General features: G+C 35.7%; 1 protein-coding gene and 1 pseudogene across 1 annotated transcript; one reads left to right on the top strand and one right to left on the bottom strand.

Annotated features, from left to right (window-relative positions):
* Positions 1 to 391: 391 nt before the first annotated feature.
* LOC136175810 (olfactory receptor 51G2-like) lies at positions 392 to 1,361 on the bottom strand (annotated as a pseudogene).
* A 6,745-nt stretch (positions 1,362 to 8,106) lies between these two features.
* LOC136175809 (olfactory receptor 51I1-like) lies at positions 8,107 to 20,542 on the top strand. Its single transcript, XM_065946020.1, has 2 exons — positions 8,107 to 8,217; positions 19,544 to 20,542. The coding sequence occupies exons 1-2, from the start codon at positions 8,107 to 8,109 to the stop codon at positions 20,540 to 20,542; spliced, it is 1,110 nt and encodes a 369-aa protein (XP_065802092.1).
* The last annotated feature ends 997 nt before the right edge of the window (positions 20,543 to 21,539 follow it).

Raw genomic sequence — 21,539 nt, 5'->3', positions numbered from 1 at the left:
TGGATTGAAATACTGAAGTATTTAATGGAACTGTTATTATATTAGAATGATAAAGAAGCATGGAACAAGGGATAATGAAAAAAAAAAAAGTGTCTTTTATAGAACTGGAATAGCACAAAAAACTGTTAACAACTTCCAAAGTTTGAAGTGAAAGTAATCATCAATTCATAAAGTCATTGGGAACAGAAAATTATCATGATAAATTAAACCAAAGGCTGGTGCTGAAAGGGAGAATCATGGCCAGTGTAAGTTGTGAAAATAAAACACATTCAGCCATTTTACTTGCCTCCTTATGTATATAGCAATGAAGAAAAGCAATTTCATCTGGAAGAGTTGGGATAGTGACTATTAAATAGAATCTATTTTCCAAAATTCATGTTATAAATTTTGTTCAGGATTCCTCAGGTCTTTTTCTGATGAAGAGCTTTATGATTTTATCTCGGATCTGCTTGATTTTCACCACACAGACAATGCGGTTCATCACAGGAGGAATGAGAAAATGCATGTTGGCCATGAGTACAAAGATGTTTGAGAAAGTCTTGGGCCAAATTGGTAAAGTATATACAGGCAGATCATAGGTGTGAATAAGAGGGCTACAGCAGAGAGGTGGGAAATACAGGTGTTGAGAGTTTTGAGGTAGCAATCATGGCATAAAATACTCAGGGTGGTTTTCAGAATCAACATGTAAGAAAGGAGAAAATCAATGCCCACGTTGAAAAGCACCATAAAGAGTCCAACAATGCTACTGATCCTAGTGCTCGAGTAAGAAAGCTTTAGGACATAAGAATGCAGGCAGTAGGAATAAGAAAATACATTAAAATGACAGAAGCACAGCCTCCTCAAGAGGATAGGAAGGGGCACTTGGGCATTGTGGCTCTCCCTACAATGGCCAAACCTATCCTGGCAATTACACTGCTGGTGAGAATGGAAGAATAGTGCAAAGAACGAGAAATGGCCACATAGTGGTCAAAGGCCATTGCCAGTATGATAACCGACTCAAAATTCTGCAAAGTGTGAATAAAAAACATTTGGGTGAAGCAAACAGGTTAGGTGAGTTCTCTAGCATCCAGCCAGAAGATCCTCAGCATTGTGGGGAAGGTGAAGAGGGACAGACCCAGATCGGAGGCAGCTAGTGTGACCGGAAAGAGGTACATAGGCACATGGAAGGCATATCCCTTCCAGAAAACTGTCATCATGGTCACTTTGCCCACCAGGGTTACCAAGAACATGGCACAAAAGCGTATGGAGATCCAGATGTGAACAGCTTCCAACCCAGGTATGCCTGTCACCAGAAAGGTGGAGAAGGTGGAGCTGGAGCTATTGATGCCAGAAGTGCATGTCTTTCCTGAAATGAAATGCATTTTCTCCACATATGTTAAAATTTTACTTGAGCATTTGACTGTTTATAATACTGCTTCTTTTAATCTGGCCCTGATATGTGTTTAATATGAGAGTAAATGATGTTTCCCAACATAGAGCACTTGAGGCTTTGGACTAGGAAGCGAGACTTTGTTTTGATCAATTTCCACAGATATTGTAATTTATTGAATAAAAATGAGAAAAATACACTTGATACTTAATGTACCTAAGTCATTTAATTGATATAATGGCATTTTAAAGTGATATACCAAAAATAATGCTCTTTAAATAAATTTATTTTATGCAAATTCATACCTGTAATTTTAATTACAGTAGTCTAACATTCGAGGGTATTTCTTACTGCCTTCGTCAACCATGATACATATTAGATGCTGCTGCTGCTGCTGTCACTTCAGTCATGTCCGACTCTGTGCGACCCCATAGACGGCAGCCCACCAGGCTCCTCTATCCCTGGGATTCTCCAGGCAAGAACATTGGAGTGGGTTGCCATTTCCTTCTCCAATGCATGCATGCATACTAAGTCACTTCAGTCGTGTCCAACTCTGTGTGACCCCATAGACAGCAACCCACCAGGCTCCTATGTCCACAAACTCTCCAGGCAAGAATACTGGAGTGGGTTGCCATTTCCTTCTCCAACATAGTTGATAGTGCTACTCCAACTAAGGGGGCTTCCCTGGTGGCTCCCTGGTAAACCATCCACCTGCCAATGGAGGACATGTGGGTTCAATCCCTGGGTTGGGAAGATCTGTTGAAGGAGGAAATGAAAACCCACTCCAGTATTCTTGCCTGGCAAATCCCATGGACAGAGAAGCCTGGTGGGCTAGAGTCCATGGGATTGCAAAGAGTTGGACAGGCGTTAGCAATTAAGCAACAGCAACAAGTCAAACTGAAGTTCATGGACGCCTTTTATATCCTATTTCTTCTGCAATGAGAACAGTGTTGAGATTTAAACTGAACAATTGGAAACTTTTGCATTAATCTGACAAAATTTGAGTTTAATTGAATTCTTGAATTTAATAATAACATTATTATTAATATCCAATAATAACAGTTACTATTAGTGTACAGTATTGTTAGTGTACAATACTAATATTATCATATTTGGGTGTGTTTCTATTTCATTTTTCTTAAATATTTTAGTTATATTTAAAAACTATTTTGTGATTGACCAAAAGTTTTAAAAAGTATCCTTCTTTACATAGTTTATGAATCACTGTTTTATGATAATTTATTGCTAAATATAAACATACTTTTGTCAATTGATCATAAAAAATGATAATTTAACATATTGAATAACAATTGTTTATTTAAAAAAGGTAAAATCTCTAGCAGATTATTTTTTAAATCATTTTCATCTTCTTTTTAGAGATCTAAAAATTTAATTTTAATTAATAAAATCTAGGGACTTCTGCCTGCTATGCTTGAGACTCGAGTTCAGTTCCTGGGTTGGGAAGATACCCTGGAGAAGGAAATGACAACCTACTCCAGTATTCTTGACTGGAAAATTCCATAGACTTAGGAGCCTGGTGGTCTACAGTCCATGGGGTTGCAAAGAGTTGGATATGGTGTGGTGACTAAACATCATCAGGGACATTTTGCACAGCTATGGTATACTTATGTTAGCAAATAATTCATTTTTAGTACCAATAAATATTTTAGAATGCATAGAATGCATATTTTGCTGATATAATTCAACATGAGTATGCTTATTTACCCAAAATCCAATAATGATTTTTTCTTTACATGTTTGGCTTTCTACTTTATTTGAGTTTATAACAAAGATACAATAAAGCACAGTTAGTAAGTAATGTTTATTGATTAAGCAAGAAATCTGTTTAACATTCAAATGTAATATGCCATATGTCAGAGATGAGACCTTTTTCACGGTCTATTTTACCCAAACTTATTTATCCAGATAAAATCAACTGTGGGCATACTGAATGCTCTTCCCACAGACAGCAAAGTACACACGTTTTTCTGAGACCATCCCTCACCACATTCTGTGTTTATGAGAATAAATAATAACCTTACAAATTTTGCTTACACATACTGTTCCAAGTCTCACCTATTCTCACTCACTAATGGCATTCTTCATATTGCTCTTGAGTCTTTGTAGGGATAAACAATTTGAAATCTTTGCTCCCAGCATGGAACATACAGACTTTCACTGTGATGGTCTGAGTATTTCCCAGCTGCTCCTATTGAAATTTCTCCATGAGTCTAAACTTGGGTGAGGGTAAGATCTTTAGGAAAAATAACAAAACAAAATCTTTTTTTTTTTTTTTTTTTTTTTTTTAAGTCTCACTGTTTGCTCTAATATTGGGGACAAGAAACACAAGGGTCCTTTCTACCTGTCCCTGCTTTACCTGATAGGCTGGTCATGTTTTCAAAAATGTCAATCTGAGTCAATTTGAATGAGACTTTCAGAAATAATAAGGTATCCATTAAAATTCTACACATTTATCTTTAGAAAATAAGAAAATTAGAATTTTTTTTCAATCTTAACTTTTGTTGCAATAAGTGGAAAAGGTGAGAGAGGCTCTAGAAAGTGCACCCTTTATTGGATAAGAGCACATTCTGCTCAGATCACTCACTGTGCTTTCCAGTGTTAAGGATTTGGGGACAGATGTCTTTTCAATGCCTTTGCTTATCCATGAATCTTTAAGAATTTTTTGGATCTATATTCCAGTAGAAGGGTGTTGGTGTTCTGGGATAAGGCTGAATACCAGGTTCACTGATGACATGGGTCTGGATAATTCTGCACTTCCCCTATTCAGGACTGCACTAAACCTGCTTCCTTTTATTTGGTTCAATTTTATTGTCCTAATACCTCATGCTCTTGAAGGAAATAATTTAGGGATACTTTCACAGAAAGAAACACCTCTAGACCTTTGTAATTCCTTATATAGCAGGCTAGATTTTCTCTATTCACTAATTTATTCAAAATATCTTTAATCTTAGTTTTTTGCTTTTTGTTTTTTTCCCCCAAATCCAAGTAAACAATGTTTTCTATTTTACCTGGCATCTCAAGGCAGGGTGTTTGCTATAGTCCTATAGGAGCAGCTTTCTCTTCCAAATTCAAATCAAGAATCCCTGTCCCCCAGTTTGAATTTCTTTATTACTGATGCAGCTATCCCCTGACGATAGTAATCTCCTGGAAGTCCCCTTCTTGATTTAAAGTCTACCTTTCATTGCTAGCAGAGAATGTTCCACAAATGGCCCCAGTACTGGGTAGTTTTTAAAATCAATCATTCATTAAGTTTTGGTGTCATCTCAGTTTATTTTGAAGTTATTTTTTAATTGTAATATCTATTTTTTGGAGTTATTAATATTTTCTATCATATATTTTGAGATTTCTCAAAAGTGAATTGAATTACAGGCGTTTGAACTCTCCTTTCCCCAATAACCTAGCAAGTAAAGAATCTGTCTGCAATTCAGGAGACACAGGAGATGCAGTTTCTATCTCTGAGTCAGGAAGATTCCCTGGAGAAGAAAAATGGCAACCCACTCCATTATTCTTGCCTGAAAAATCCCATGGACAGAGGAGCCTGGTGGGCTACAGTCCAAAGCACACCACATATTTTTAAATTCATATTATATGTTTTAAGATATGAAACCAAATTGAATATGTATATATATATAAATTGCCTTAGACTTATGAAATGATAAACTATATATACTTTCCTGTCATTATGCAACACCCTATCCATATACACACCACTCACTTTACACAAACACAAACACACAACTGAATATTAAAAGACTTTTGTTACATTGTTTAAAATAAAAATAACCTCTTAGGCTAGCAAAACCCACAGTTCAGCAACAGGGGTGTTTAAATTTTCATGGGTTCAGCTAGGAATATTGTAATTATAGGAGTAGACCCTCCTTATAAGTCACACCAGGGATTTAAAAGGTACTTTCATGTGTCTTTTATCATTTACTTTTTTACATACAAAGTCACTGTTTCTCCTCACATCAACCAAACAAATTATTGCTATATCTGAAGAAACAAAAATTAAAATAAATTAATTCATTTACTTCATGTCAGACAGTTAATATGTAAGCAGTTTAGGTTTTAAAGGTCATTCATGATCCAGAGCATTTTTTCCCTTCTATCAAAATATACTTTAAAATAACATCGATATTATCATTGGTGCAGGTCTGAATGTTATTGTTAAAGTATCTCCTCCCTGATTGCAGAGTATGTATTTTTCTCTTTTGTGGAGCAGAAATAATTATAAGGAAATCAGTGAAAATGTAGGCTGAATAGTTATCCTCATCGGTTCTTCTCAAGCTGAAGCTTTCTATGGCCATACTAACACTGGAATTGAAGCTACTAACGTATGTAAAATAAAGTATTGAAATTGCTGAGAAATGTGTATCATCCAAAAAGAAGAAACAACTTGCCATTTTTAAAGGTGTTTTTGTTAACATTTGTCTAGTTAAAGTTAGCCATATTGAAATATACATTATATTCATAAACTCTTAACTCATTAAATTTTCTTCATATCTTAGAGTAAAATAAATAAACAATTTCCTTTCTATTCAAAGTTGATGAGGACCCATGACCTTTGGAAAAAGTATAAGTTAAGTAAAAAACTGGGTACAAGGCAGAGGTTTCCCGTATAAGTTCTTCCTAAAATGTGAGGACAAATTCTTTGATGAGATGTTCAAATTTATAGAGTTTGATCACCTCCAAAAAAAGAAATATTTCTTACTCCTACATTTTTTTTATTTTGTTTTTTTATCAGATATAACAAGGCCTAGCACAGAAAAGATATTAAATTTTATATTGATACTTACAAATTCAGGAATATATTATTTACAACATGTATTGAAGTATTGTGCATATTAGTGTATTAATAATATGACTGTACTTGAGACGTTGTAGTGAATAATGACTGTATGAAATAGCATTGCAGAATTCATCGATAAATTTAACCTCTTGGGAGCTGTTGAGAATAACTAAAGATATACAAAACCTTGGAATTGGACAGACAACATATACCATCCAACTCCATCTCTACTAAATGTAAAAACCCCTGTTCCTATCAGTGAAATGATAAATAGAACTGAGTCCACCCACACCCACATAGATTGTAACCAGATTATGAACTTACGATACTTGTGTCAACTTTCTTATTTGTTCAAGGAAATTCTTGCCCAAAAAGATATAGATGTCAAACAATAAATAATATCACTGTTTATTTCATTGAATTCCTGAATATAAATTTATTCAAATACTTAATATGCTTTTCTGGGCAAGTGAAAATTAGTTGAGAATAATAGATTTCTCACATAGAAGAAGACCTTAAAAAAATAAAAAGAAAGAAAAACAGCTTATATCACTTGCTGCTGCTGCTGCTGCTAAGTCGCTTCAGTCGTGTCCAACTGCCATAGACGGCAGCTCACCAGGCTCCCCCTTACCTGGGATTCTCCAGGCAAGAACACTGGAGTGGGTTGCCATTTCCTTCTCCAATGCATGAAAGTGAAAAGTGAAAGTGAAGTCGTTCAGTCGCATCCGACTCTTAGCGACCCCATGGACTGCAGCCTACCAGGCTCCTCCGTCCATGGAATTTTCCAGGCAAGAGTATTGGAGTGGGTTGCCATTTCACTTAGACAATAGCTAATTAATTTATCAAGATGACCTTCACTTTCCAGAGCACATCATATCCACCAAGTCTCAGCTGTTATGACTTAAACTTTATCCACTGCCATTCAGTTCCCACATTAAAAGGGATATCTCAGGTTTTGAGCTCAGATTCGCAAGCCTTACAGATATCTGAACCTGACCACCTTTTCTAAAACACTAATGAAACTATGCTAGAAAAGTGTTCCCTTACTCAAACTGGGGCTCAGTAACCAGCTAGAGGGGTGTAATGGGGAGGGAGGAGAAGGGATATTTAGGTGGGAAGGGAACATGGATTAACCTATGGCTGATACATATTGATGTTTGGTAGAAACCAACATAATACTGTAAAGCAATTATCCTTTAATTAAAAGTAAACAAGTTATTTTTTAAAGTGTTCCCTCTTAGTGCAATTACCAAATTATGGATCTAATTTATATTTGTCTTCCTACTGTGATTCAAGAGCCATAACTCTTGAGTCACTTGTTTAGGTATCTCTGTGAAGTAATAGTGGGTTAAATCTCATGTGTGCAAGGTCCAGTTTCTTTGCATTTAGTTCCCAGATACTGAGATTATTTGTTTTATTATAAATGAGGAACATTTGTTTTTAAGTAAACTTTTCATACTTTAATGAATTAGAATGCTTTCCCTTGTTGTAAAGTTGCTTTGTTAAGAATACAGAAAATGGGGACTTCCCTGGTTGTCCAGTGGTTGCGAATCCATCTTGCAATGAGGAGACATTGATTCTATCACTGGTCAGAGAAATAAGATCCCACATATCGTGGAGCAACTAAACCCAAGCGCCACAACCACTGAACCCTTGCATTCTGGAGCCCACAGAGCACAACTAGGGAATCCATGAAACACAAGGAAAATCCCATATGCCACAACTAAGACCCAACAGAACCAAATAAATAAATTAATATTTAAAAAAAAGAAAAAAGAAAATTGTTTGCTCTAGCTTGGTTATGTACATTGCTTTGATGTTTGGGTTCCACATAGGTTAAGTGAAGAAAACCTTCTTGCCCATATTTCTGCATGTGATTCTCTACTTAAACATTAAAAAAAAAGTTCCATTTGTAAAACAAATTGTGATGGGTGATGAAAAGCGGATATTGTACAATAATGTAGAACAGAAGATATCATGGAACAAGAAAAATGAACCACCATCTATCACACCAAAGGTCAGTCTTCATCCAAAGAAGGTAACGTTGTGTATATGGCGGAACTGGAAGGGGGTCCTCTATTATGAGCTCCTTCCAGAAAACATCTACCTACAATGCGGGAGACCCAGATTCAATCCCTGGGTTGGGAAGATCTCCTGGAGAAGGAAATGGCAACCCACTCCAGTATTCTTGCCTGGAAAATCTCATAGACAGAGGAGCCTGGTAGACTACAGTCCATGGGGTCGCAAAGAGTCAGACAGGACTGAGCGATTTCACTTTCACTTTCTAGAAAACCAAATAATTAATTCCAACAAGTACTGCTCCTAGCTAGACCAAACTGAAGGCAGTATTCGACAAAAATTGTCCGAATTAGTCAACAGAAAACACATATCTTCCATCAGGATGGCACATGTTTCTTTGATGACCAGGCAAGAACTGCTACAGCTTGCCTGGGTAGTTCTGATTCATTCATATTCACCAGACATGCAACTTTGGATTTCCGTTTATTTTGATCTTTACAAAATTCTCACTGTGAAGAAAAAAAAATAATTTCAATTCCTGGAAAAACTATAAAAGGCACCTGGGACAGCTCTTTACTCAAAAAGATAAAAACTTTTGGGAACATGGAATTACCAAGTTGCCTGAAAAATGGCAGAAGGTAGTAGAACAAAATAGTAAATACAGTGTTCAATAAAGTTTTTCGAGAAAATGAAAAATGTGTCTTTTTTACTTAAAATCTGAAGGAACTTTTTGACCAACCCAATGTAATAAAATGCCACAAATCAATAATTAGAAAATAAATACTGTAAAATGGCAAAAAGGAAAAAAAAAAAAACAGTTTACCAAGGGAAAGGTTTACCTGCAGAACAAGCCCCAAGCTGGCCGTATCCTGATTCTAACAAGATGCTGATTTTTTTTTTTTCTGACTCAACGGAGTAAAACCTTAAGTCATGCAGCCATGGGATGAGCAAGAGGAGAAAATTTTGACCTCAAACAACACTTGGAACCAAAGTTTCTTCTGCAAGGAGTCAAAGAACTGGGACATGGCCTGAATATGAACACTGAAACCCTTCCAGCAGCAAAGGGTCCATTGTCCAGGAAGATTCTGTGCCAAAGTCCCTTTACCACACCTTACCATAAATGAAAGGTCCCAAAGCCCTTCAATCAGAACTTGCCCAGCCAATACTTCTGCATACCAATCCTCCTCCCCTAAATCATGAAAGTTTGACTAAACCTCTGATGGAATCTTGTCTCATGTCTCCCTTGGGGTTGACCTCTCAATAAAGTATTTTCTTCCCTCAACAGATGGTGCTATAGTATTGGCTTCTATCAGCCCTTTGCTCAGTTGCAAAGGTTCAAAGAGAAAATAAGATATGAAAAGGTACTCAATGTTGTTAGTCATTAAGGAGATACAAATTAAAACTGATACCTCTTTGCAGTGCTCAAATTTTACAGTGTATAAAGTCTCAAAAGAACTTAGAGCACCTCTCACACTTACATATCTATGATAAGAATGCAAAATGGTGTGTCAGAAATAGTATCCTTACTCATTGGTATTTAACCAACTAAAATCAAATCATGGTCATTGATACACCTGTTACTCAAATGTTTATAACTGTCCCAAACTCAAAGCAATGCAAATGTCTATAAAATGGTGAATGAATAAACAAAGCATTTTGTAGCTAATATTGTGATGTTATTGGGTAGGGAAAAAAAAAATCCGTGAATTTCCTAAACGTGCAACAACATGGATGAATTTTAAGAGCATAATGCTAAGTGAAGAAATAAAAATAGAATAGCTATATACTGTAGAATTCCATTTTATGATATTCTGAAAACACTAAAGCTGTAAAGACAGAAACGAAAGAAGTGGTTTCCAAAGCCTAGAGTCTGTGGGGCAATGGGTTCCTCAAAACAGTGCATAGGGCATTTTTGGTGTGATTAAAATATACATTTGAACTTAATGATGTTTATGTGAAAGTGTACATATTTGTTAAGGGTCAGAATTGTGCACCTACAAATACTGAGGTTTATTATATTTAATTTATATCTCAATAAACTGCTCTTGAAAAAGATAATAACTGTGAGTTTTATCATACAGTGTTCCACAGATAATCTTAAATGCAAATATTTTGTCACAATTGAGGCAGAATCAAGACAAGGATATGAAGATATTAAAATGATTGCAAGGTCGATTATGAAGGGGGTCCTGGTTTTGAAGTCTGGATTTAAGCATGCTCCCTAATCAAATACGTACATGGACTCATTTTTTGAAAAAAAATAATTGACATGCCTCTATTTTGTAATATAAAAGAAGACCTAGACTTTCTTGGTGGTACAGTGGAAAGGAATCCTCCTGCCAATGCAGAGGGCATGGGTTCGAGCCCTGCTCTGGGAAGATTCCGTATGCCTCAGAGCATCTAAGCTGGTATACCACAACTACTGAGTTCACGATCTAGGGAGCCCATGATCTGCAACTACTGAAGGCCGTGCGCCTAGAGCCCATGCTCTGCAACAAGAGAAGGCATCTCAGTGAGAGACTCGTGCACCACAACGAAGAGGGTAACCAGAGAAAATCTGCAAGCAGCAACGAAGGCCCAGCACAGCAAAAAATTAGTTAATTAATTATTTTTAAAAAGTAGACCTGAGCTAAGCTGAACCATACATACTAATCTTTTGAAATGCCTGGTCAGGAAATGTACAAAAGAAAACGCACATATCTCCAACAATATATACAAAAAATTCCTACCTTCACTAATAATCAATACAACAATATAAATTAAGGGAATAACATTGTATTATTTTCAGTCTAGCATGATAGAAAATTTAAGAGTTTGACAAATGTGAAAGAAAGTAGACAAATATTTATACTTATGTATATACTATATTTTAATATTTTTTAAAGTTAACTAACAATTTTGAAAGGAAAGTGGACAAAAATTGAATTTATAAAATGGATATACTTTGGTCCAGCAATTTAACTTGAACATTTTATCCCACAGAAACATACAAAAAGTGCACAAAAATTATATGTACCAAGATGGCATAATTATCATATTAGTGAACTAGAAACAATTTAAAATTCAGGAAAGTAGTTAATGCACTATATTTCTTTCCTATTATGCAATATTTAGTATCTTTTTAAAACTCACAGGGACTTTTTTTTATACTATCAGGAAATACATCTATGATAAGTTCTTGAGAGAAGAAAAAAACAAGGTTTGGAAGAATAAAAATGATGTCCTGTACTAAATTGCTTTAATATATTTTATTATCTACTCAGGAAAATAAATTTAGAGAGTTTTGTTTTGTTATTTCTGGGGAAAATAATTGATGTTTTTGCCCCTAACTTACATGAAGCAATCCTGCATATTTTAAATTTTGACAATGTGCAAGCGCATATTTGTACAGAATACTTTTAGTTATTATTTTTTATATTATTGAAGTAAAGTTGATTTACAATGTTGTGTTAATTTCTGCTGAACAGCCAAGCGATTTAGTTATATATATATATATATATATATATATATATAAATATATACATTTTTATATACATATATATATATACATTTTTTATATTTTTTCCATCATGGTTTATCACAGGATATTGATTATAGTTCCTTGTGCTGTATGGTAGGATGTTATCATTTATCCATCTTATATATAATAATTTGCATCTGCTAATCCCAAACTCCCCATCCTTTCCTCCCCCACCCCTGCCACTGGCAACCACAGGTCTGTTCTCTGTGTCTGTGAGTCTGTTTCCATTTCTTAGATATGTTCATTTGTGTCATGTTTAGATTTCATATATAAGTGATATCATGTGGTGTTTGCCTTTCTCTTTCTGACTTACTTTGCTTAGTATGATAATCTTTAGGTCTATCCATGTTGCTGCAAATGGCATTATTTTATTCTTTCTTAAGGTTGAGTAATATTCTGTGTGTGGGTGGGTATCACATCTCTATCCATTCATCAGTCAATGTACATTTAAGTAAATAGTTGTACTATAATGTAGGGGTGCATGTATCTTTTCAAATTATAATGTTGTCTGGGTATATACCCGAGAGTAGAATTGCTGGATCATATGGCACCTCTATTTTCAGTTTTTTGAGGCGCCTCCATATTGTTTTCCAAAATGGCTGCACCAGTTTACATTCTCATCCACAGTGTAAGAGGATTCCCTTTATACTCTCCTGCATTTCTGATTTGTAGGCTTTTTAATGCTGGCCACTCTGACTGGGGTGTGGTAGTATTTCATTTTAGTTTTGATTTGCACTTTAGCAAATTACATTGATGAACATATTTTCACGTGCCTACTGACCACCTGTATGTCTTCTTCAGAGAGATATCTGACTGTGTTTTTTGATTGGGTTGCTTGTTTTTTTGTTGTTGAATTGTATGAGTCATTTGTATATTTTGGGATTTAAGCCTTCGCTTGTCATATCATTTGCAAGTATTTTCTCCCAGTCTGTAGGTTGTCTTTTCACTTTGTCTATGGTTTCCTTGCTGTGCAAAAGCTTGTAAGTTTGATTAGGTCCTGTTTGTTTATTTTTACTTGTGTATCTATTGCCTTGGGAAACCGACCTAAGAAAACATCAGGACAATTTACGGCACAGAATGCTTTGTCTATGTTCTTTTCTAGGAGCTTTATGGTGTCGTGTCTTATATTTAAGCCTTTAATCCATTTTGAGTTTATTTTTGTGTATGATACGGCAATGTGTTCCAACTTCATTGCTTTATATGCAGCTGTGAAACTTCCCCAACACCACTTGCTGAAGAGACTGTCTTTTTCTCTTTGCATATTCTTTAGGCATTTATTATTTCATTTACTAAATAGCTTACTGTTTCAGAAACAGTCAATATCATATAGTTCTGTTTGTATGCTGTCATTCCAATTTGTTTTTCATACAATATAGAAAGAAATGGCTCAGAGCCAATGGGTTCCAATTAAATGAGAGCTTTTGGTTTCTCCAGTACAGAAGGTGTTCTATGATGTATAATATTTATTACATGCTCACTTGTTTCTCAAAGATCCCTTGGGGTGAAAATAAATTTAAGCCCCTGGCTCAGAAAGTTGGGAATTCCCAGGGCTTCTTAAATTTTAGCAGAGGTTTAGGCCCTAGGAGATCCTCTCGTGATTTGTAAAGTGCCATTCGACAGCCCAGTACTAGACGTAAGGCTCTTCATAGAGAACGTCCTCTGGGCTTCTGTGCCTTACAGGGAGTCCTGCCACCAGGCACACCCAAGAGTGAAAAAGTCATTCATTGCACAGTAAGTAAAGTCCTTCAGACATAAATAATATCAGCTACAATTGTAAACTTGAGGATGTCCATTCAAGTAAATTAGTACAACAATAATCAGCTTTTCAGGATAAAAGGACCAACAGGAATGGCTAGTGCTGATGAGTTAGGATGTGTGGGATTAAATTGTTTGGAGAATCCTTCATTTGATAATCAGTACATTTTAAAGTTAAATGATTAATTTTATTTTTGTTTTCTCCTAATTAATAATTACTGTAGTCATGACCAATTTAAAGGATATTTGTTAATGCTATGTGTGCATATATGTTTACATAAGCTACATTTTTAGATTTCCAAATTTTAAAACTATGTTTCTTGTTTTGATAGCTTTCTCTGAGTCCTGAGGCCAGAGTCTCATAAATATAATTTGCAGACATGCATTAGATTTAACTAAATCAGCATATTTTGTTTTTAGGTGGTAAACCATGAAGAACATAAATACTTTTGCAAATTTTGGAGGTTTTTCTTTGTCCTCTCCACCTGAACCCATGAAACAAAAGAGGTTTTGGTTTGTTTTTTTTTTTCCACTCTAAATTGAGCTTGTGCTCACTAGAAATATTTGTCATCTTTTTTTAAACAAGTTCCAAGATGTTTGAATGAGAATTTGTGCTTTACAAAAATAGTCATTCAAAATCAAACTTAATTTTCCAGACTAAAAAAATAAAGAATTGACCCAGGTGAAGAACTGTTCCACTAGTATTTTGAAACAGTAATAAAATTTGACAGTCACAATATTTTTTATCCAAGTTCTCTTTAAAGTTCCTGTAATTTCAATGATGTCATTCTTTCACATAAACAATATATCTGGTTTTATCCCAACTGATGCTTCTTCAGACTTCCTATATTTCAACTTATCAGAAAAACCTTCCTCTAGATTCCCAAGTTAAAATATATATAGTTATCTAGATATAGATGTAAACTTGGTATGTAACTCTAAATCAGACCTTGATATATTACAATAACTTTTATGTAAACTTTGTTTTCCAATTGTGTTGGTATTATTATAAGCTCTTTTCTGTTTTATGTTTAATCCTTCTAAGTACCCATTAAAATAGGTATAATTACACATATTTTGACAAGAAATATTAGTTCTCAGAAAGATTGAATTACCCTCGGGATCATATGAGGAAAAAAATTATAAAGCTAATTTTTAAATCATAATGGTTAAGTTTCTTCCATAATACTGCTTTATTTCTCACACGTGTTTGACTCTCTAATGTTTAGAATAGTACCTGACACAAGAGAGGCTTCTCATTAAAAACTGTATGATTGGTACAAGGAGGTATAATATAACATCACATGACAACATGACACAACAGAGTATAAATTCAAAGGGAACGCAAGCAAAATAGAATATTCCTTTCAGAAGCTGTTATAAGGATGGGTTTATAACCAAGTTTTTTCTTTGACCAAAATAAATAAAGAAATAAAAAAAATAGACAAAGCAGGACTAAAAGCTGAAATCAAAACGATAATATTCTATTAGCTGTTTGAAGCTGACATTATGATAAAGCAAGAAGATTTTATGCTAATAACAAAGATATATGCAAGACATATGTATGTGAATGAGTGTGTTTATGTGTATGTTTATGTGTAAATGTAGGATATTTTTATAACAAGATGCATTATGTGATTTTAACCTGCTTCTACCAGGGCATTAGTCATTTTTACTTGTATAAGGTAGAATGCTTAAAATCAAAGTGGCACTTTTTAAAACTGTGTGTAAGAACTTGGCTTCTGGTTGGGCTTTGAAGAGAAAAGTGAACACACACACATAAAACACTCAACATTCTTATATTATTTTGATATACAATATTTTATATATATTAAGTACCTTACTTATAGAAATTCAAGTACTAGGATCTAGGAAACATGCTCTGGTTTCAGCACTGCAATGAGCATCAGATGTTCTTTAATCATTTTTTCTAAAAGTTTCCCACCTTTCTTCCTTCCATCTCCCTTCCTTCCTTCCACCCTCTCTCCATTCTTCTCTTCTGTTTTGCTTTCCACCTGTATCACTGTCTTATTCTGCCTTTCCTGCTGCCTCTGCTGCTTTTTTCATTTATCCAACACATGTTTAAGCTGCTATGTATTGAGCTGGAACATTGACTTGATAAACTACAATTTCTTACCAATTAGTATTTTCTTGTCAAATCAGCATGGGACTTTATTTTATAATGCTTACAATTTACTTATGCATGTATTTGTTTTGAACTGAATACTATTAAAGCTCAAAAACAAATGCTGACTAACTTTTAGGCAATATGCAGTGTGCTTTTGCTCTGTCTTATACAATTAATCCTCATAGCAACATTTAATATAGGATCTGTATTATAAATTTATTAAAAAGAAAGCTGGGAATTATTGAAATCAAACAACTTGCCTCAGTCATTTTATTAAGTCACTCATTTATAAAAAAATTTATCATAGTACATAAAATATTTTCAGAAAAAAATCTCACTAGAGAAAAAGGCATGTGATCTCAAATACGTGCAGATTAGTTAATAGGGCAGAAATATAAGAAATACTTTCTAGAAGATGCAGTATCTCAGATTAATTTTTCAGGAATAAATAGAAATTCACTGGGTATTTAAGAGAGAGGAAGGAGCAAGTGATGGCAGAGGGCTTGTCTTGAGCAAAGGTATAAAGACACAGAATAATAACGCATAAGGCTAGGGCTCCCAGCACCTTCAGAATTATTGCAACAAAATACAGAGCATAGGGATGTCATTTATATTAATGATGAACTTAGAGAACTATACACATCGGTTTTGTAAACGTATTGTGCCTCATAATAAAGAAGCAAAGGAAATAAGTTAATTTTGTTGCTTATGGGAAAACATGTAAAAGGGTACAATGTAGTCTTATTGACCTTTTAGAAACTTACTATGAAAAGTGTAGGATCAATGTATTAAAGGAGAAATACTAGAGACAGAGTTTTCAGATAAGAAATTACTAGTTTGTTTAAGGTGAAGAACAATGTTAAGAGTTAATAACAATAGCCTTCAGTTGAGACCTAGGTTCGATCCCTGGATTGGGAAGATCCCCTGGAGAAGGAAATGGAAACCCACTCCAGTACTCTTGCCTGGAAAATTCCATGGATGAAGGAGCCCGGCAGGCTAGAGTCCCTGGAGTCACAAAAAGTCAGACACGACTAAGCAACTTCACTTTCACTTTTTAAACAGCATTTATATCTGTCTTGTTGCATGCTCAGTAATGTACGACTCTCTGTAACCTCATGGATTGTAGCCCATCAGGCTCCCTCGTCCAGTGGATTCTTCAGGCAAGAAAACTGGAGTGGGTTGCCCTCCTCTTATCCAGGGGATCTTCCCGACCCAGGGATAGAACCAACTCTCTTTAGTCTCCTGCATTTTCAAGCAGGTTCCTTACCATTTGTGCCACCTGGGATAGATGTATCTGTATGTATACACATAGATGTATATAGGTCTATATATATGAAGGGAAAAAAGTGAAAGTGTTACTCGCTTGGTCATGTCCAACTCTTTGTGACCCCATGGACTGGAGCCTGCCAGGCTCCTCTGTCTGTGGAATTTTCCAGGCAAGAATACTGAAGTAGGTTGCCGTTTCCCTCTCCAGGGAATCTTCCTGACCCAGGGATGGAACCTGGGTGTCCTACATTGCAAGACGCTTCTTTTATAGTGTGAGGCATTTTTTTCATTCATTTCCCATTAGAACCTTATGGACAGTAGATACTGATATCCTCATTACACAAAGAGGGAAGTAAGCACAGACAGATCACAACCAAAGACAAATTACTGGTTAAAATGGAGCCATCTGTTGAACTCGATAGTCTGGCTCCTGACTTTGCTTTTCACAGCTACATTACCAACAGTAAAATAAACTGGCATTACATTTACGATAGTCTCATCAATCCTAGGACTTCCCAGGTGGCACAGTGGTAAAGAATCCACCTGTAATACAGGAGTCACAAGAGAGGTGGATTTGATCCCTCGGTTAGGAAGATCCCCTGGAGAAGGAAATGGAAACTCACTCCAGTATTCTTGCCTGGAAAATTCCATGCATAGAAGAGCCTGATAGGCTATAGTCCATGGGTTCACAAAATGTCAGACATGACTGAGAACATAGTTCATCAATAATATTCCTTAATAAAATACATGAAAAAGTTGTATGGGTTGGAAAGAGTTAAATTAACTCATGCTTAGGGCATATATTTGAATTTCCTGTGAAGCAACTGGCTAGATATGTCTTTGTATCAGTTGAACACATGTTCAGAAAAGGTATCTGGATTGAGAGTGAAAATTTAAAAGTTAATTGGAGATTTTAGAATATTCAGATTGCTCAGAAGTATTCCATGAACCATAAGAGATAAAGCATAAATGTAAGCCAAAGAGTAACATAGAAATACTCTAAGTTTCTAAGGAAGAAAATAAATGTAGAGAATTAGAGCCCTTTGAAACAGAGAAAAAATGAAAGTCACTGCTCACAAAAATGGATAGAGTTTATTTGTTTTTCTATGTAGTATGTGGACCATTTCAGTTCAGTTCAGTCACTCAGTCGCGTCCAACTCTTTGCAACCCTATGAATCACAGCACACCAGGCCTCCCTGTCATCACCAACTCCTGGAGTCTACCGAAACCCATGTCCATCAAGTCAGTGATATCATCAAGTCATCTCATCCTCTTTCATCCCTTCTCCTCCTGCCCCCAATCCTTCCGAGCATTAGGGTCTTTTCCAATGAGTCAACTCTTTCCATGAGGTGGCCAAAGTATTGGAGTTTCAGGTTCAACATCAGTCCTTCCAATGAATACCCAGGACTGATCTCCTTTAGGATGGACTGGTTGGATCTCCTTGCAGTCCAAGGGACTCTCAAGAGTCTTCTCCAACACCACTGTTCAAAAGCATCAATTCTTTGGTGCTCAACTTTCTTCACCGTCCTACTCTCACATCCATACATGACTACAGGAAAAACCATAGCCTTGCCTAGACAGACCTTTGTTGGCAAAGTAATGTCTCTGCTTTTAAATATGCTACCTAGGTTGGACCATTTAGAGGGAATCAAATAGGTGAATGTATAAAATAAAAGAGCCTGATACCCATCTCAGATATTAATCAATTTCTAGTAGTGGAGATCAAGTTATTTCACAAACTACAGTGACATTTCCTTTTTGAACGACTGAAAGGATAGAATTAGAGAAGATATCCCTAATGAGATGCATTTTAATGAACTACAACTTGATGAGTTTTAAATAACATGTAAAATCATGTGATTAGTACATCAGCCATGATATGGAACATTTTGATCTTTCAAAAAGTCATTTCCTGCCTCTTTGTACTCAGTCTCTTTATACTTCCTTTCCATCTCTGAAATCTCTGATACACTATCACTGATTTTGGCTTTTCCAAAATTTCATACAAATGAGATGATACAGTATGTGGTGTTTTGTATTTACCTTCTGTCACAGAGCACAAATGACCCATTCAAGCTATTGCCTCTATCAGGAATTATTTCCTTTTCAAATTAAAGCTTATGGATCTTTGCGATTTGTTCATCCATTCAACACTGGGTGTATGTTTGGTTTCTTTCTTTCTTATTTCTTTTTATTTATTTATTTATTTTTGCTATCATGAATAAAGCTTATTTGATTATGTACAAGTCTTTGTATGGATATGTGTTTTTGTTTTTCTTGGGCAAATTGCTGGGTACTGTTAAACGTTTGATAAGCCTGTATGTGACTTTATGTGAAACTGCCAAGTTTATATCCAAAGAGGCTCTGGACCATTTGTATCCCTTCAAAATTCCAGTTGTTCCATATGCTCACCAACACAGTATTTTCAGGCATTTTTAATTCTAGCCATTCTATTGGTATCTTATTGTACTTCTCATTTACATTTTCCAAATAAATAAAGATGTTGAACATTTTTTCATGTGCTTAGTTGCCATTCATAATATCAAGAAGAATAATTATGAAGTTATAAATATAAACTCAATTTTGAGTTCTTCATATCTTAATTTTGTAACTCTATGTATAAGTAATCAGTTTGCTTTTAATCAGATTTCCTGACACGCAATCTCTCTTTTATAGGGTGAGAAGCGTCTTGGACTTCAGTCTTACCTACACCTTTCCATGTGGTCTTTTAATCACACTGCTTCTAATTCACCCATCTTCTCCTTCATTGGTATACCTGGTCTGAAGGCTGCCCAAATATGGATCTCCATTCCCTTCTGCCTCCTGTACCTCCTAGCCTTTGTGGGAAATGCTGTTCTGCTTATCCTAGTTAAAGCAGAACAGACTCTTCATGAACCTCAGTTCTATTTCTTGGCCATGCTGGCCCTTACTGACCTAGGCCTTTCATTGTCTACAATGCCTAGTGTCTTGGCTATCTTCTGGTTCAATGTCCACTACATTGGCCTCGATGCCTGCTTAACCCAAATGCTCTTCATCCACGCCCTCTCCTCAGTAGAATCAGGAGTCCTTGTAGCCATGGCTTTTGACCGCTTGGTAGCTGTCTGTGCTCCGCTGAACTACACCAGGCTCCTGACCCACTCTGCTGTCGCCTGCCTTGGTGGAGCTGCTGTCATACGCGGTGCCACCCTGGTGGCCCCTCTGCCTTTCCTCCTCAGGACCTTCCCTTTCTGTGGGGCCAATATCCTCTCTCACTCTTACTGCTACCTCCCTGATATCCTGAACTTGGCCTGTGGAGACGCCACTTTTAGCGGTGTCTATGGATTGGTCTTTGTGCTCTTCACATTTGCAGTAGATGTTGTCTTCATCTTAGCTTCATACATGAAGATCTTGGCCACTGTTATAAAGCTGGAGAATCAAGACAGAAACTGGAAATCACTGCATACCTGTGCCTGTCACCTATGCACAGTATTTGTGTTTTATCTGCCCCTCATCAGCTTGGCGGTGCTGCATCGCTACACTCAGAACACTTCCCCAATTCTGTTTACCAGCTTGAGTAATACCTACCTCCTCATGACACCACTGCTCAACCCTCTTGTCTACAGTCTCAAATCCAGGCAGATCCAGGCTGCTCTGCGCAAGCGATTTTGGGTGCAACGTGTTATTGCTGGAGAATGAGATTTTTGTCTATATCAGAAGAGACAACCAATTTAAAAAGTGCTGTTTAGGATCTGCTATGTGTCAAATAGTATGTTAGGCACTATGAATTGAAAAATAAAAAGACTCAGGCCTTTCCCTCAAGCTAATCTAACTATGGAGGGAAAGAGAAGCAGAGGGCTTAAATAAATGGTCACAACTGATCATGAGTAATGCCAGTTTGGTAGTGGTAAGGAGAAAGGGCAATAGAAACTCAAGTTCAGTGTTTTTGCTGTATGAATCGGATGAAATCATACATTCACAACTGCTAAACTGAAGTGTATGATGCTTGATTTTAAAAGATCAAAGAGGGGCTGATTTTACTGAGAAAACAAGGTTTCACCTGATTCTTAATTTCCCATGTTGTTTAAGTGGAAGCATTACAAAATTTAAAATTGGTGATAAATTTATGACTATATGCTTAATATTTTTTTACCATTTCTTAAGGTTGGAGAACTAGTTGATATCTCAATCTGATGGTCTTTAACAAAAAAATAAAGGAGCTGTATGAAAAGAAATAATATATAAGAATGTGCTACTTCATTCAGAATTCATACTTTATTTGGATTTTGTTTGGTGTCCCACTCCATACTGAGAATATATAGGGTTACATTTTGGTTTCTGAAACAAGGATGCAACTTCTTTCTCTAACTTTCCAAAAGAAAAATGAATTATTCTCCTGGGTCAACTCTTGAGATTAGTCATAAACTAATGAAGACCTGTCTAGCTGAATTAGCTTAGGAAACAAATAAAAGACTTAATTGTAAGTGGCAATGAATAAACATGCAGTAGTTTTACAAGAATTTCAAACTAATTTATGGAAGTTCTAAGTAAATTTCAAAATGATCTCTAAAGTTATCAAAATATTTTTCATATTTGTCTAGCATATTTAGTAAAGCATCAGAGTCATACAGAACGCAAAACTATAATATTCACATAGCTTCCATTCTATTAATGAAAATCATGGAACAGCAGTAGA

Source organism: Muntiacus reevesi, chromosome 9 (genome assembly GCF_963930625.1).
Source record: "Muntiacus reevesi chromosome 9, mMunRee1.1, whole genome shotgun sequence".
Lineage (NCBI taxonomy): Eukaryota > Metazoa > Chordata > Mammalia > Artiodactyla > Cervidae > Muntiacus > Muntiacus reevesi.
Note: the sequence above shows the minus strand (reverse complement) of the source record. Positions and strands in the feature narration are given on the sequence as shown.

Bases quoted from the DNA above. Each gene is read 5' to 3' on its own strand.
- LOC136175809 (XM_065946020.1), top strand. From the start codon at position 8,107: ATGGGTGATGAAAAGCGGATATTGTACAATAATGTAGAACAGAAGATA. The intron at 8,218-19,543 runs GTAACGTTGTGT...TCTCTTTTATAG, and splicing joins TCAGTCTTCATCCAAAGAAG to GGTGAGAAGCGTCTTGGACT.